The 16647-nt window shown below is 33.1% G+C and overlaps 2 protein-coding genes across 3 annotated transcripts in view; both read right to left on the bottom strand.

Annotated features, from left to right (window-relative positions):
- LOC125206667 (LRR receptor-like serine/threonine-protein kinase FLS2) overlaps positions 1-2734 on the bottom strand; it is a 3997-nt gene extending 1263 nt beyond the window's left edge. Inside the window, exons 1-3 of the mRNA XM_048105905.1 lie at positions 2059-2734; positions 1836-1979; positions 41-372 (exon numbers count right to left, since the gene is read on the bottom strand). Coding sequence (XP_047961862.1) covers positions 41-372; positions 1836-1979; positions 2059-2734 — 1152 coding nt within the window. The remainder of the gene's footprint in view (positions 1-40; positions 373-1835; positions 1980-2058) is intronic.
- Positions 2735-5278: 2544 nt separating this feature from the next.
- Positions 5279-15284, bottom strand: LOC125207645 (LRR receptor-like serine/threonine-protein kinase FLS2). Of its 2 annotated transcripts, XM_048107073.1 has the most exons (11): positions 14490-15284; positions 14252-14395; positions 13552-13623; positions 12934-13005; positions 12024-12167; positions 11789-11932; positions 9894-9965; positions 8913-8984; positions 7726-7797; positions 6331-7068; positions 5279-5937 (listed from the first exon to the last, which is right to left on the bottom strand). In XM_048107073.1, the coding sequence occupies exons 1-11, from the start codon at positions 15196-15198 to the stop codon at positions 5459-5461; spliced, it is 2718 nt and encodes a 905-aa protein (XP_047963030.1). In that variant the 5' UTR covers positions 15199-15284; the 3' UTR covers positions 5279-5458. The 2 variants fall into 2 exon arrangements, with proteins under 2 accessions (XP_047963030.1, XP_047963029.1); XM_048107072.1 differs by having other exon boundaries at positions 5279-7068; positions 14490-15282.
- Between the last annotated feature and the right edge of the window lie 1363 nt (positions 15285-16647).

The raw sequence follows: 16647 nt of genomic DNA, 5'->3' as shown, positions 1-16647 counted from the left end.
ATTCTGCTCCGGTCAGATTATTGTCGTTAAGACGAAGGACTTGCAGCTGTTTTAGATTGCCAAAGTCGGGAATGGAGCCAGTGAATGCGTTTCTGCTCAGTTCTATAGCACTAAGCTGAGAAGCATTGTTGATAGAGGTTGGAATTTCGCCTGTGAGTCCGTTATAGTTTAAATAAAGATCTTCGAGATTGACTAGTGAGAGCCCCATGTCGGAAGCGAGACGACCATAGAACTGATTCTGTTGAAGAGAGAGCATCTTCAAATTTGATAGGTTGAATATGGAAGAGGGGATGGGTCCGGTCAAGAAACCGTTAAAGGATCCCCCTAAGAACTCGAGCTCTGCTAGATTACCAAGCTCTCTTGGCAATTCACCTGCCAAAAGTAATAAAAAGAATAAAGTAAATGAGAATAATAAAATAGCATAGAAATTTTTTTGGCGATGACTCACTTTTAATAGATATCCCAAAAAGGAAAATAACTTGCTTATGATGGAACAGAGAATATGAATTATTTAAAATGCTAGTAGAAATTTAGTAATGATATCATGAATACCCGTTAACTTATTCGAAGCAATATTCAGCCCTATTAGTGAAGAGAGGTTCCCGAATTGCCTTGGTATATGACCTGAATGATGAAATTGACAAATTTACGTGCAAAATTTATAAAAATACTGAAAGTACATAAAACTAGTTAACATGCAATGAATGTTGAAAACTAGTTAGAGAATCGTGATCAAGACAAAGAGTCATAATACAAATTACTATTAATTCGACGAATTCGAATTCAGTTGTGGAAAGTGATTATTACTTCCGCCGTTTCAGTTAAAATGATACATTTCTTAGTTGGTATGAGATTTTAGAAGTTATTGTTATATGGTTTACCGGAAAGAAAAAAAAAGTGGATCTAAATATTAAATAAAGAGAGAAAATTAAATATTTAATTGGAGAAGAAAAAGGTGGTTGAATGTATTAATTGGATAGAGAGGATTATTAAAATTAAAAATGTATCTAATTCGTTGGTGCAAACAAAAATGGAAAGTGTGTTATGTTAATTTAGACAGAGAACGTACAACTTTAGTTATCCTAAAATCCAAATACTGATAAAATTATACTCCCTCCATCACATTCAAGATGTCTACCTTTCTTTTTAGTTAGTCCCGCCGTTTAAGATGTTTACATTCTATATTTGGAATAAAATCTCTCTCTCTCTCCTCTTTCTTCATTAAAATTCAATTACTTTTTCCATTCTACTTTATCACAAACAACTGTTTCACCTAAAACTCAGTGTCACTTAAGAATGTAGCCATCCTGAATGGGACGCAGAGAGTAGTACGTACCCGTCAAGTTATTATAATACAGATAGAGATGTTTCAATGATGTAAGACTTCCAATCTCCTTTGGTATGCCACCTGTCAGTTTGTCATGGAATAGCAGTGTGTGCAATTAATTCAACCATATGTTTAGAAACAACTTCGGCAGTTTGAACACATAACTACCGAGGAAGAGCGATTAAATTGAAAGTTTAACCAAATAGTATTCCCTCAGTTTGCAATAGAGGCGATTCTTTTAGACATGGAATTTAAAAAAAATGTTTTAACTTAGTGAAGTAAACGAGAATAAAACACAAAGGAAAAATGAGAGAGATAAAGAGAGAATAAAGTAAGAGCAAGCAAAATAAAAGAGAAGTAATATATTACTTTTTGCCATAAAAAAGAAAATGACTCGGCTAAAGTGGAATCCCAAAAGAAATACAACTCATCTACATAGGGACAAAGAAAGTACTACTAAAATAAGACTTGGTCAGAAATAGATCACTAATTCCATTTTTGCTCACACCTGTTAAATTGTTTCCGTATAGATACAAGTGTTGGAGGTTTATTAATCTGTCGAAATTTGCGGGTATGCTTCCAGAGAGTTTATTGCCATTGAGGTATATGAATTCCAACAGTGAAACATTGAAAACAGAAGATGGAATATTTCCTATCAAAATATAGAAAAATGATGTTAACAAAAATAGTTAAACTAATGTGAATTCTTGAATCAATTATACATAGATTACCTTGGAGATGGTTATCATATAGAGATAAAACTGTAAGCATAGTAAGATTTCCAACTTCGGTTGGTATGTTTCCACTGAACATATTCATGGACAAGCCCAGCTTCTGCATCTCACTACACTTATATATACTCCTTGGAATATTTCCATATATTTGATTCTCTCTGAGAATTAATATCTTCAGTTTCGGAGTATTGTTGCACATACCACTTGGCAGAGTGCCCATTAGGTTGTTAGACCTCAGATCAATATATTCCAATACAGACATGTTTGTAAGGATAACTCCCGGTATTTCTCCACTGAAGTTGTTAGATGATGCGCTTAGATGCTTCAGACGGTATAGTTTAGACAGTTCATCAGGTAAGACGCCTGTGAAGTTGTTGGAGCTGACGTCCAAGGACTGGAGAAACGTTAGGTTTCCAAGATATGGGGTGAGGTTTCCGTGCAGGGCGAAGTTGGAGAGGTTGAGGGCGGTGACCCTGTGGTGTTTGATGCCACAGGAGACACCGGCCCAGACACAGATGGATGTATTGGTAAGCCAGTTGTTGGTCAACACGCCATTTGTGTCGACAGTGATGGCTTTTTTAAAAGCAAGAAGAGCATCTCGATCAGTGGTGAAATCGGTCAGTGGTGCGGATGAGATGAGGGTAAAGAGAATGTTTACTGTGACTAAAATCATGAGTGAAAAGTGAAACAAGAAAGAGGTCTCCATAAAAGTGGTGGTAAATTGCAATTTGGTTTTGTTAATGATGATGAGGATACTATGTACTTATTGAAAGCTATATGTAAAGTAATACATGTCAAACAAGATATCCTTATCAAATTTTAAGGGGGTGTAGTGAGAATATTGCATATCCTATTGAGAAACAAAGTTGCATGCAAATTAAAATAGATCTGGTTTTATGTAAATAAATAGTTTCTCTCTCTGTTTTAATTTCCTCCGAAATTTTTCATAGTTGAAAAATTAAAAAAAAAAAAGGAAAATTCACAGTAGTATTATATTTTGGACAAGCTACCAACTTTGAACGTCCAATGCAAAAAATTGTAGTGTCCAATAAGAATATAAGATCATCTATTGATAATTGACTATATTTTTTTAATTTGGACGGTTAGTCATTGTTTATGTCCTATGTTTGTACTCTTGTAATTTGTATCAGCTACATGTATTGTTTTATTAGGGACCATTTCAATATGAAGATGAATGAAATATGAAGTTACTTTATTTAAAATGGAGAAAAAAACAAAACTTGACTGTCATTGTATTGTAAGTAACGTATTTTACTGTGTTGTGTTGTGTTGTGTATTATATTGAAATCGGATGGACGATGATCAAGAAACGATTGCAACACGAAAGAAAAACAGACTCCAAGATATACGTGGTTCGGCTTTAATGCCTACGTCCACGGAGAAGATGATCGACCACTTCATTCACTCAAGAAAGATAGAATTACACAGATACAAGATGATGAATACACTCAAGCTTTCTCCCTCGATCTTAATCACAACAATTTAGCATCGAGCTCTCTCCGAAAACCTCACACAGATAATGTTTTCATTCTCTCTCTCTTATTTCAGTTAACTACAAAAGTTTTATGTATGCAGGCTCGAAACGGATTGCATCCCTCCAACTTCACTGCCAGCTCACCCAACTTCCTTTACTAACTTGTGTTATATTTGCTGGAAAGTGCTTATTGATTCAGCATCCACATTCCCAACATATATGGTTCTTGATTCTATTAGAGCGGAAATGTTAATTTTTTCTATTAATTGTGGAAACTTTTTTAATAAGTGACTTTTCGCTGGACAATTTTGTAATATTCCAGGAATGTTATTGACGAGGTTATTCATTATATTGTTGCTTGTAAACAGTACAAACTACAAATATAAAGTCCATAATAAGAAGAAAAACAAATTGTAAAAGAAAAGCATCATTCATGAATATTCAACACAACATGCAAATAAATGTGAGAAAACAACAGCACCTATAATTATATATTGAAGCTCAACCTTCTTATCCTATACGGCTTCTCATCCTGTAAAATCTGCCGATCCATTCCAACAACCATTTAATTACAATTTCTAGCACTTGTTTATGGTTAGGGGTGGGGATTCGGTCGGTTAAATTAGAACCGAACCGAGTAAACCGAATCCATTTTTTCCAAATTTAAGAACCGGAACTGAACCTTAAGTCGGTTCAGTTATTTGACGAACGGGTCGGTCCTGACCGACAGGTTATTCGGTTCTACTGAAGGAGAACCGAAGGAACCGAAATTCAGTGACTGACAATAAAAAAATTTGTTTGCATTTGATCCATAATGTTCCATCTTCAAATTCAAGACTTCAAATTATTAAACATTAAATACAAAATTCATAAATCGGAGTAATGTATTCATATTGGTAGAATAATGATGGTTTTAATAATAGTTAAACCATAATATCATCACAAACATACACTACAAAATTTAAATACTAAAATATTCATATTGGCAGAATATGCTAATTGCCTAAGCGGGCAACGAACGATTCTATTTCTGTAGGTAGGGTTTTTACTTTTCTTTTTTTACTTTTCAAAACTGAAATAACAAAACTAAAGTCAATACATAAAAAATTAAATATTAAAAATATCGGTTATTCGGTTCCAACCGAGAACCGAGATTAGCTTAAACCTACTAACTGATATTTTTTTGTTTCAAAGTTAACCGAGAACCGAAAAAATAAGGTTCGATTATCGATTAACCGAGAACTGTTTCCCAGGCCTATTTATGGAACTAGTTTACTTATGCATTCAATGTAGAATTCTCTTATCGATAAACATTGAAGTGTTGGAATGAAAAAATTAATTATGCGAAAATCAATAAAAGGCAAGAATCAATGGATGAATCAAAGTGATATCATGCATAATTAGAGTTGAATTAAGAAAGAAAATATCAAGAGTTTATTGTGTTTGATTATATTCCATATCTATTCAGTTTTCAATCATTTGAGTTTTAAATTTTTAAAGCCATGAGGATTTTTAAATGAAATGATGAATAAAAATGGGGAAATTCTCTTTTTTAATAAGATCAAAGTCATGATTGTTAGTGGAGGCCCAAATCATTTTATTGAAATGCCCCAAAGACATATATTAACTTCTTTTCATGGCCAAATTCATTCATATTAAGCACACAATTCAATGTCTACTTATATACAACTACTATGGATAAGGAAATCTCAAAAATGAAGATAAATAGATAACACGCTTGTGAAGAATAAATGATGTGTAGGGAAACAAAACTATCCACACATTATATTCTACAGAATCTTGAATATTTAACATAACTCAGAAAGTTCAACATAACAGGCTAATAAATGTAAGTAAACAACACCAACAGTAAATAAACAATGTAACTCAACCTTGTTATCTTCATCTTCTTTGTGGTGCCACATTTCTTCTACGCCTTCTCATCTTTATCCTGTAAAATTTGTAGATCCATTCCAACAACCATTTAGGCCTTCCATACCCAAGAATCAGACAACCAATAATAACACCAATTACGAATCCACATCCATAACCAGAAACAACGGCCTGCCAACAGAATCCCTCTAGAATACCATAATCATCATCATCATCTTCCAACATCGCTGAAGGCAAAGGCTCTTCACATTTTCGTGTTAATGGAAGCCCACATAGTCCAGAATTCCCAACATATGATGAATTGTCAAATGTGGAAAACTGGCCATTGGATTGAGGTATTTTCCCTGAAAGATTATTCATGGAAAAGTTCACCGTAGAAAGAAATGTGAGCTTTGTTAACTCTGTTGGAATTTCCCCTTCCAAACGGTTTGAAGACAAGTCCAATGACTCGAGTTCCGTAATGTTTCCAAGAGATGCAGGTATACCTCCTGTGAGGCAATTGTGAGACAGATTCAAATTAATCAAGGAATTTAAATCTCCTATGGAATTTGGTATAATGCCTGAGAATCTGTTGGATGACACATCAATTGTTGTCAAGGTTATCAACATTCTCTTATATTCTAGATCTGAACCTTTCACTGTTAATGTAAACGAATATGAATAAACTGCAATTGGAATGGGAATGGGGATGGGAATGGGAAACGGAATCGGAATCAGAGACCCCAATTCTCTTCGATATTTTTCTTGTACATCTATCATCCCTTTGAAATTACTCAGATATCCTTGGGGCAGATCGCCAATGAATGCATTATGGGATACATCAAAAACCTGCAAGTTGGGGAAAGGAAGCCTAGTCTTGGAAGTGAGAGAAGGAATGGTACCACTAAAGTTGTTGGATCTCAATATGAGGACGCGAAGATCAGAGAGATTTCCGGTCCAAACTGGAAATGTGTCTTGTATTTTGTTGTTTCCAATATCAAGAACCTGCAGATTTCGACAATTTGAAAGGGATTGGGGTAATGCTCCTTCCAACTTATTACCATTCAAGTTGAGTGACTCAAGCCTACAACCATTTGAAAATGTAGTCGGGATGAATCCCGTGAATTGATTCTTGGATAAATCCAAATTCTGTACACCACTACAAAAGGAAGAGAGCACCAGTTCTGCGAACTGGGGTGGCACTCTTACCAACGGAATCGTACAACCCACTTGAAATGTAGTTGGGATGAATCCTGTGAGTTGATTCTTGGACAAATCCAAAACATCCAAATTCCTCAAATTTCCAATTTCATGAGGAATTATACCTCTGATGCTGCAGTTAGATGCTGCAAAGGTGGAAAGAGAAGTAGACAAGTTTCCAATGGAAGCTGGAAGGATACCATTCATCACCGGATTGTTACTAATATCCAACTTCCTCAACTTTTGGCAGTTTGTTAAACTGGAGAGAAATTCCAATTCTTGATTCGGCGATTCAACTCCAGTCAAATTATTTTCCCTCAGACCAAGGAATTGCAGATGTCTTAGGTTACCGAAGTCGGGGATGGGGCCAGTGAATGAATTGCTGCTCAAGTCTATATCAGTAAGCTGAGAAGCATTGGTGATAGAGGTTTGAATTTCGCCTGTGAGTGAGTGTGAATCATTTATAATGCAAATCAAGATAGAGCGTCTACTAATTTGATAAGTTGAATATGGAAGTGTGAACAGTAATAATTCAAGTTTGATAATAAAAGTTTATATGCCACAATTTATTCAAACCAAAGTCCAGCAATAGTAATGAAAGAGGTTCTAGATAACCTAAATTATGTTTATTTATTCGGAATTTGGTTACAACATTGATTAAATCAAAATTAAAATTCGACTTCGACTATGGAAGTGATTATGACTGCGTATTAATTTTATTAGGTATTCTCAAATTAAGTACTACTTCCTCCGTCTCAAATAAGAAGACAGACTTTCTTTTTTTATGTTGTCCTAACCAAGATGACACATTTCTTTTTCTGGTATCTTTGTCTCTCTAATTAATACACCCAACAACTTTTTTTCTCTTCCTCTCCTCATTTAATACTTCCACTCTTTCTCTTTACAATTAACTATACTAACCCGCAACCCAACTAAGAGATATGCCATCTAAACTGGGACGGAGGGAGTAGTAATTCAGTCATACCTGTGAATTTGTTATCGAAACATGTACAAATAAATAAAGCACGAGATAATATTTGGGCGAATAAATTACAGTTTAAGACTCAAACTATAAATTGAATCATATATAAACATACCTTTCAAGTTATTGATTGCCAAATTCAGTCTTCTTAGCGAAGTGAGGTTACCAACTTGGTTGGGTATGGAACCTGAGTGCAACATGTATTAGATAGACTTAAATGACTTCTTGCAGGATTATAAAACAATAAATCAAATCTTGGATAAAGTAATTTTGCCTGAGTACGAGTCTGTTATAATATAAATCAAGCAATAGGAGATTGACTAAAAAGAACACTGGGTATGATTAAGATACAACATCTTTAAATTTGATGAGTTGAATTTGGAAGAGCGGATGGGAAAAGATAGTAATAATTCAAGTTTGATAAACTAAAGCCCTGTTTTTGTATTTTGTCAACCATTTTGGAAGGAACAACATACAAATTTATAAGCCAACTTATTCAAACCAAAATCCAGCGATAGTAATAAGTAAAGGTTCCAGATAATCCAAATAATGAAATTGACAAATTTACATGGCATATATATATATAACAAATTCTAAAATTATACTCCCTCCATCCCTCTATGGCAGGACATTTCTTTTGGGCATGGGATTTTAAAAAATTGTGTTAAGAAAAATGTGGATTAAGGAAAGAGAGAATAAAGTAGCAAAAAGGTAAAGTAAGAGAGATGAAGAAAGAATAAAGTAAAAAAATAAAATGAATAAAGAAAAATGAGATATGTTAATTTTACCAAAAAAAAAAATGATTCAACTTCAATGGGGTAACCCAAAATGTATATTTAGCTACAGAGGGACGGAGGGAGTATTAAAGAAGTCAATATACATTATTCAAGATTAAGTATGATAACATTGAAGTGATGTTCAAGCCAATACAAAGTTAAGTTTAAGATTTATTTGGAGTTGGGTTACAAATTAACTTAGAGAAATTCAAATTCGAATTTGAGTATGGAAAGTGAATATGGCAGCATATTAAGTTCAGTAGTTATTTTGAAATCGAAGTAGTATTGAAATTGAAATAGTGATCGAATTATATTTGATGGGGTGCAAACCACATTACATATCCAAAAATGAATAAAGCTGCAAGCAATAAATAGGAGTGACCCAAAACCATGGGGTATGATTCAACACATACCTATCAATATGTCTACTAACACATACGAATAATTCAAGTATGTAAGATAATAATGTGGATAGTAAATTACAGTTTAATACTCAAACTATATGTTGAATCATATGGAAAGATACCTGTAAACTTATTGCCACCCAAATATAGAATCATTAGCGAAGTGAGGTTGCCAACTTGCTTCGGTATGTAACCTAAGTTGAACATCGATTAAATAGACTTAAATGACTTCTTGCAGGTTTATAATAAGCCAAGTAGTTATTGGAGAGTTTTAGATACATAAACTGTTGGAATTTTAGAAATAGATTGGGTGAATTGTAGAAAACCGGATACTTCAAGTGATTGGGGACCGAAGGAGTAATAGATATATAAGTCCAAGTTGGAGTAACGTTATTATAAATATGTAATGTGATAATAACAATTTACAAATTCAGCAAGACAGGCCTAATAGTGGAGACAGGTCAATTTACTTGCAAAACATTATTTAAGTGCTGAAATTGTATTAAAGAAGCCAAATTTAAGATTCAAAATTAACTACGAAAATATTGAAGAGATATAAATTCCGAATATAAATTTATGTCTAAGATTGATTTAAATTTTATGGGAATTAGATTAATTGTGACTAGCATTTTATGATGAAATAAGACAAATTTGAAATGGACTGTGGAAAGTGATTAATACAGCCTGATGAATATGAACAGTTATATAGATAGGGTTAGTATTACACGCAAAACGCAGAACACTTCATTATAAGACAATAAGGAGTTCATTAGAGAATTCAGATTGACAGATGCCATCTGCGTAATTTAAAAATTCGGATTTTCTACAATGAACTAAGACCAAACTTATAAAATGGGCTCCAGGTTATCTTATAATGACCCGATTCACGTTTAGCGTTTAAGAGTAGTTTAGTATTCATCTTACTCCTATATAGATATCCTCTCCGTACTTAATATGTATATCTTGGAAATAAATTAGGAATGTTTAACATCCTTTCATCACAATATTAATACGAAAATTTTCTGCAAATAATGTTAAATTAAAATTAGAAAATTTATTCCGGGTCCAGAAGAGTACTACTAGATATAAGTTGCTAGTCATACCTGTTAAACTGTTGCCGCTAATACGCAACGTTCGGAGGTTGAGTAAATTGCCCAAATTTGTGGGTATGCTACCTATAGTTCATTAGCAATAAGGTGTATGAATTCCAACGATGAAACGTTGAGGATAGAAGATGGAATAATTCCTAACAAAGCATGACTTCTTGAAGGACTAATAAAATAGAGAACATTGAATCACGAATAAATAGTAAGTTTCATTACATGTGTTCAAAATCCAACTCAGGCATATGCCAAGTAGCGGTTGGCGGGTTTTAGATACATAAACTTTTGGAATGTAGAATTAGATATGGTGAATTGTAGAAAACTAAATACTTCAAGTGTTTTGGGACCAAAGGAGTAATAGATATCTAACTCCAAGTTGTAGTAATGGTATTGTGAACATTTAATACTCCCTCTGTCCCAAGGAATACCCCTTTCGGGTGGCATGATATTTTATGCAATTTTATTTTGTGTTAAGGTGAAAGAATAAAGTAGATATAACAATGTTTCAATTTTTAGCAATCGGTCATCTTGGTTGGCACAAACCAAAAGAAAAGTGGGTCATCTTCGATGGGACGGTGGGAGTACAATATAAACAATGTACAGAGTTTATAAATATACTCCACAAACTTGTTGAAAAGAAAGATCCAATCCTAAAGACATGTCGAAGTTAATTACAAAATTTTATTAAAATACTGAAACTGTATGGAAAAAAAATCAATTTGAGATCCAATACTAATAGTACAGACATGTCAAACAAGATTTCATTATAATGCTGAAAATTGTATGAAAAAAATTCAACTTTTGAATACACTTTTATGTTTAAGATTGATTTAAATTATATGGGAGTTAGACTAGTTGTGATTTAGACATTTTAGACATTTTAGAATTAACTTAGACTAATTGAAATATTGTTACAGAAAAATAAAATCCAACTCATTAGCAAAATAAACTTATTGTATGGACAAATTTTGGTGCACAGATCAAAATGGAAAACATGACTATTTTTTTATGGAGGCAATATCAATTATTTGAAAATACTAGAAATTTGGTAAGGTTTAATATGTATATGATCATGTAAAAAGTTTATAAACATACCTAAATAGAGCTGAATTTTAATTGATAGAGTAGTTTGGAAATTTAGTTCAGCAGTACAACATATTAAATTTAGAAATTCAGAAGTCGAAATTCATAAAGGTATGGCACTCATAGGGGCGTGTGAAATGAATCACATCCATATGTTGAAATAACAAGATCAGTTTGAAAAGTAATACCCCCTCCGTCCTCCATTAATTGACACAGTTTAACATCACAGATTTAAAAGTGGAAAGTGGGTAAAAAGTTAGTAGAATGTTGGATCCTACGTTTATATATTAATTTTATACTCCCTCCGTTCCCCAATATGTGTCCAACTTTGATCCGGCACGGGTTTTAAGAATTGTAATAGAAAGTGGGTTGAAAAAGTTAGTGGAATGTGAGTCCTACTTTTATAAATTAGTTTTATAATAAATTGAGTGAAAATGAGTTAGTGGAATAAGGGGTCTACTACCAAAAGTGGTAAAAATGAAATGGGACAATTAAGATGAGACGGACCAAAATGGAAACCTGAGACACATAATGAGGGGCGGAGGGAGTAATAAAATGTGAGTGAATTGAGTTAGTGGAATGTGGAGTTCATTACCAAAAGTAAAAAGAATTTGGTGCCACTTAATAGGGAACAAATAGAGAATATAGTTATCCCTTCTGTCTTTATTAAGATCTTGGCAATAATATTGAAAGTTTTACATCATTTGATAAAAAAATTACTAAGACTGATGTCTGAAAATAATAGTATAAATTTAAAAGTAGAGCATTCATTTGGGGACGGAAGAGTACTATATATGAGTTGGTCCACTCACCTGTCAAGTTATTCAAGGTAAGATCCAGTTCTTGGAGGTTAAGTAAACTGTCCAAATTTGTGGGTACACTTCCATATAGATGATTGAAAGAGAGGTCTATGACTTTCAACGAGGACACGTTGAAGAGAGAAGACGGAATATTTCCTATCAAAATATGACAAATAAGGTTAATTTCACATGTTAAGTTGATGTGAAAATGGAATATCACCTATTAAAGCAGATAATTTATTCGCACCTGATAAGTTGTTGGCGCTTAGATGCAACGCTTGGAGGTTGAGTAAATTGTCTAAATTTGTGGGTATGCTTCCAGATATGTTATTTTGATCGAGGTATATGAGTTCCAATGAAGAAATGTTGATGATAGAAGACGGAATATTTCCTATCAAAATATGACACATAAAAACTCAAGGTCTACTCTATTTACCAAACTCTTTTAACAATTCATCTACCATAATGTAAAGGGTTGCTTTTATAAATTTCAGAGTTATTAACTTGGGACATTGGTAAAAATTCAAGTAAGAGAGATGAATAAATGGTAGTCTAAGTAGTGTTATTGGAGAGTGATCTTCATATCATTAGTATTAGTAGTGTAGTGTAATGGTATAAGTTGTAAATAAAATGGTGTAGAGATAATGTATTGTTTAACTATTCCAAAATTAGAAAGTTCACAATTTTCAAGACAGACTAAAAAGGAAATAGTTCGGACAGAAGGAGTAAGACTTATTTAATAATTTATGGAAGTGTAGTATAGATAATATACATTACCTCAAACTATGTTGTTGTCCTACGCAAAATATATGGTGTTTTGGTCTCCAACAATATGAATTGGTCTTGTTTTACTGGAAGCATCAAAAGCAATTGTAGTTGACCTCATTAACAAGCTACGCACTGTTAATTAAAGAACCAGAACCTGATATTGTTAACTAATTATTCGAAAAATGAACACAATACTAGTAGAAAATAAAATAGAGTTTTGACTACACTTTTATGTTTAAGATTGATTTAAAATATATGGAAATTAGACTAATTGTGATAGACATCTTAGAATTAAATTAGACGATTTGACTTGGATTTGTGGAAAGTGATTAATACGTATAAAGTGTCGACTTTAGTAAACTGAAATTAAAGTAGTGATAAAGTCATACCTGTCAACCTATTAGAACCAAGGGACAGATCAGTTAACGATGTAAGATGTCCAATCTCCTTCGGTATGACACCTATCAATTTGTTATGTCACAGCAGCGGGTGCAATTAATTATATCTATATCATATGCTTAGAAACAACCAATTTAAATGGAACGTCTAAAAAAGGAATACGAATCGATTTTGTTGGGATGAAAATTATTAGATTTGTTAGACAACTGGATACTTAAAGTGATTGGGGTGCAAGGGAGCAAATTTGATACTTAACCCACTTTTTGGAATATTAGAAATGTAGAAACCTGGATACTTAAAGTGCTTGGGGAAAGCAAAGGAGTAATGGATATGTAAATTCAAGTTGTAGTAACGCATGTGTAATATAGTATTAACAAAGTCGCATTTATAACATAACCCACAATCTTATTGAAAAGCAAGATCAAGAGAGGTCAAAGTTACTTAAAATTTTTTTATAAAAATGCTGAAATTGAAAGAATTTAGTCAATCATGAGAAATTAACTAGAAAAATCTAATATAGTGTTTGAATTTATATTATGTTCTAAAATTTGAATATTAAGTTTAAATTACACTGAAATCACTCGATCAGAATAGTAAACAAATCATACCTGTCAAGCTATTTCTACTAAGGTAGAGATGAGTCAAGGATGTAAGATGTCCAATCCCCTTCGGTATCTTGCCTACCAATTTGTCATAGCATAGAAACGTGTGCAATTAATTACACATATATACTTTAAAACAACTTAGACAATTAAATATAGCAAGGATGTGGCATTATGTGTTTACATAGACACTGCGACGGCAGATTTACAGAGAGTGACAGTGTAGGTGGATTTGGAGAGAGAGAGTTAGAAGGAAAAGAGCAGGAGAGTTAGGAGAGTGACGGCGATGGAAAATTATTTGGGAGAGTTGGCAGAGAAAGAGAGCAGCGGGACAAATTATTAGAAGAGAGAAAATATGAAATGTAAAATCTAAAATTACTTTTAGTTTTATAAAATATTTTTATACCAAAACAACTTTATTTTGTGTAGATAAGCATTTTGATTTGCCAAACTGATATAATTTGGCCTGACTAGATTACCCGACAGCCACATGGGAATAACATTTGGCCGGAATTATTTATTACAAGAAATCTTAAAATATAATAAAGTTCATGAATTTTACAACAAGTTTTCAGATAGTGGAAAAACCAAAATTTGTAATATTAGTAATCAATTGTCCTAATTATTATCACAAAACTCAAAAATAAGACACTTGTCTTAAAATAATATATGAAGCACTAATTCCGGGCTAATAGAAAGTTCGTACCTGTTAAGTTGTTCCCGCTAAGATATAACTTTTTGAGGTTGAGTAAATTGTCCAAGTTTGTTGGTATTCTTCCATACAGATTATTCCCACGGAGAAATATAATTTCCAACCGTGAAACGTTGAAAATAGAAAACGGAATATTTCCTATCAAAATGTAGGAAAATGAGATTAACTAGAATATATAGTTAAATCACAGTGAAAGCTCCATTTCATTAATTATACGTAGGTTAATAGCTACCTTGGAGATGGTTATCATATATAGATAAAAGCGTAAGCATGCTCAAATTCCCAATTTCAGTTGGTATGTTTCCACTGAACATATTCATGGACAAGCTCAGCTCCTCCATCTTTCTGCACTTATACATACTCGTTGGAATTTTTCCATAAATTTTATTATCTCTAAGAAATAATCTCTTCAGTTTCGGAGTATTATTGCATATATCACTGGGGAGCTCGCCTGATAGGTTGTTAAACCTCAGATCAATGTCTTCCAATAAAGACATGTTTGTAAGGATACCTCTCGGTATTTCTCCGGTGAAGTTGTTAGATGTCACTATTACTTGCTTCAAGCGGCGTAGTTTAGACAGCTCAACGGGTAAGGCACCTATGAAATTGTTGGAGCTGACATCCAAGGTCTGGAGAAACGTTAGGTTTTCCAGATGTGGAGTGAGCTTTCCATGGAGGGCGAAGTTGGAGAGATTGAGGGCTGTCACCCTGTTGTGTTTGATACCACATGAGACGCCGATCCAGTCACAGATGGAAGTGTTGGTGAGCCATCTGTTGCTCAAGACGCCATTTGTGTCGACAATAATGGCATTTTTTAACGCAAGTAGAGCATCTTGATCGGTGGAGAAATTTGTTAGTGTTGCGGATGAGGTGAGGGTGAAGAAGATGTTTAATGTAATAAAAAGCATGAGTGAAAAAGGAAATAAGAAAGAGGTCTCCATGAAATTGGTAGTAAATTGTAATTAACTTTGTTAAAGTAAGAGGTTTTAAATAGTAATAGTAAGTAATCGAAAGCTAAATGAAATGGAGATATTTTCTCTTCTCAAGAATAAAATATTCAGTTTCAAGTTGCAATCATCTAACAAGATTTCCAATTTTAGTGTATATTATTTCTCAAAGAATCTATGAATCATAGCCACAATTTAACTCGAATAGATGCATCGTGTATGTGATCAAATAATTGAGTGTTCAGAAATATCTAGAAAGAATATCAGGCAATTACCGGAAATGCATGGACTTAATTACGTCCACATAATATACAAAAACTTATCGTGAATATAGATTTAATTGTCCTACAAAAAAAGCTTAACGTGAATGTAGACTCAATGTAAAATACAAAAACATAACATAGACTTAGGTCCACATATTAAATGCAAGGCCAGAAAAATGCGAAGAACAGTTCCACGTATAGAGAAACTGTCTATTGTTTCTTGACTTATATATAGGTCCAAATCCAATACAAAACAAAACGTAAACTTAGGACCACTTGTATGGATTCATCTAATTTTTCCTACAACGACTACTCAATTGAAAACAACACTTTGGTGGTATTCCGGACATGAATATATAATAATTTTGATACTATCTGGTTCTTATATAGTTATATATAGTTACACCCTGTATATATTCGAGGATATTTTGATACTATTGGTTCTTATGCTATTTAGCAGTACAAACTGTGGAATCATTTTATCCTCCTATAATATAATTTTAAAAATGACTGAAAAAAGAAGAAGAATGACTAAGAGCTGTAAACTAAGTATATGTATGTCAAAATATATGTATGGAATTAGTTCCTTCATGAATTCAACATAGAATTTTCATAACAACGAACATGAAAAAGATTAGCATTCTACAAATTTTTAGTTCCGATGATTCCGAAGCTTCGAGATCAAAGTCATATCTATATCGAGAGCAACCCGGTCCATATAAAAAAAGTTCAATCCTACAAAGCCTAGTGACTTGGCTAGTTGGCCTGCTCACTTAAAGCCCAGAAATATTGGACTAAATTATAAGCCTAGTAGATTTTATTTCATTATAAATTGAATTAATTTATGATGGATGAAAGTGTTGCTAAGAAGTTGAGCATTCAAAAATTGTTTTAGTATAGTACCTGAACTTTTCCATTATACAATAGAATACAGATTTATAAAGACTAGCTCAAGGTGTTACAATTCCGGAAAAAGTGGTGGTTTAGATATTTTCACAAACACCTTAAGCGCATCAGTATTTACAATACAAAAAGTAAAACAGAAGAAGAAATCGCACCTTCAAAAGAGGAAAACTCGAGGCAGCCTCAAATTCCCAATTTCAGTAGGTTTCCTACCGCTGAAACAGCTACAACTCTCCCAATTTATCTGTACAGAGAGACATGTGTGTGTGATCGATCG

The sequence above is a fragment of the Salvia hispanica genome, chromosome 2, assembly GCF_023119035.1.
Source record: "Salvia hispanica cultivar TCC Black 2014 chromosome 2, UniMelb_Shisp_WGS_1.0, whole genome shotgun sequence".
Classification (NCBI taxonomy): Eukaryota; Viridiplantae; Streptophyta; class Magnoliopsida; order Lamiales; family Lamiaceae; genus Salvia; species Salvia hispanica.
Note: the sequence above shows the minus strand (reverse complement) of the source record. Positions and strands in the feature narration are given on the sequence as shown.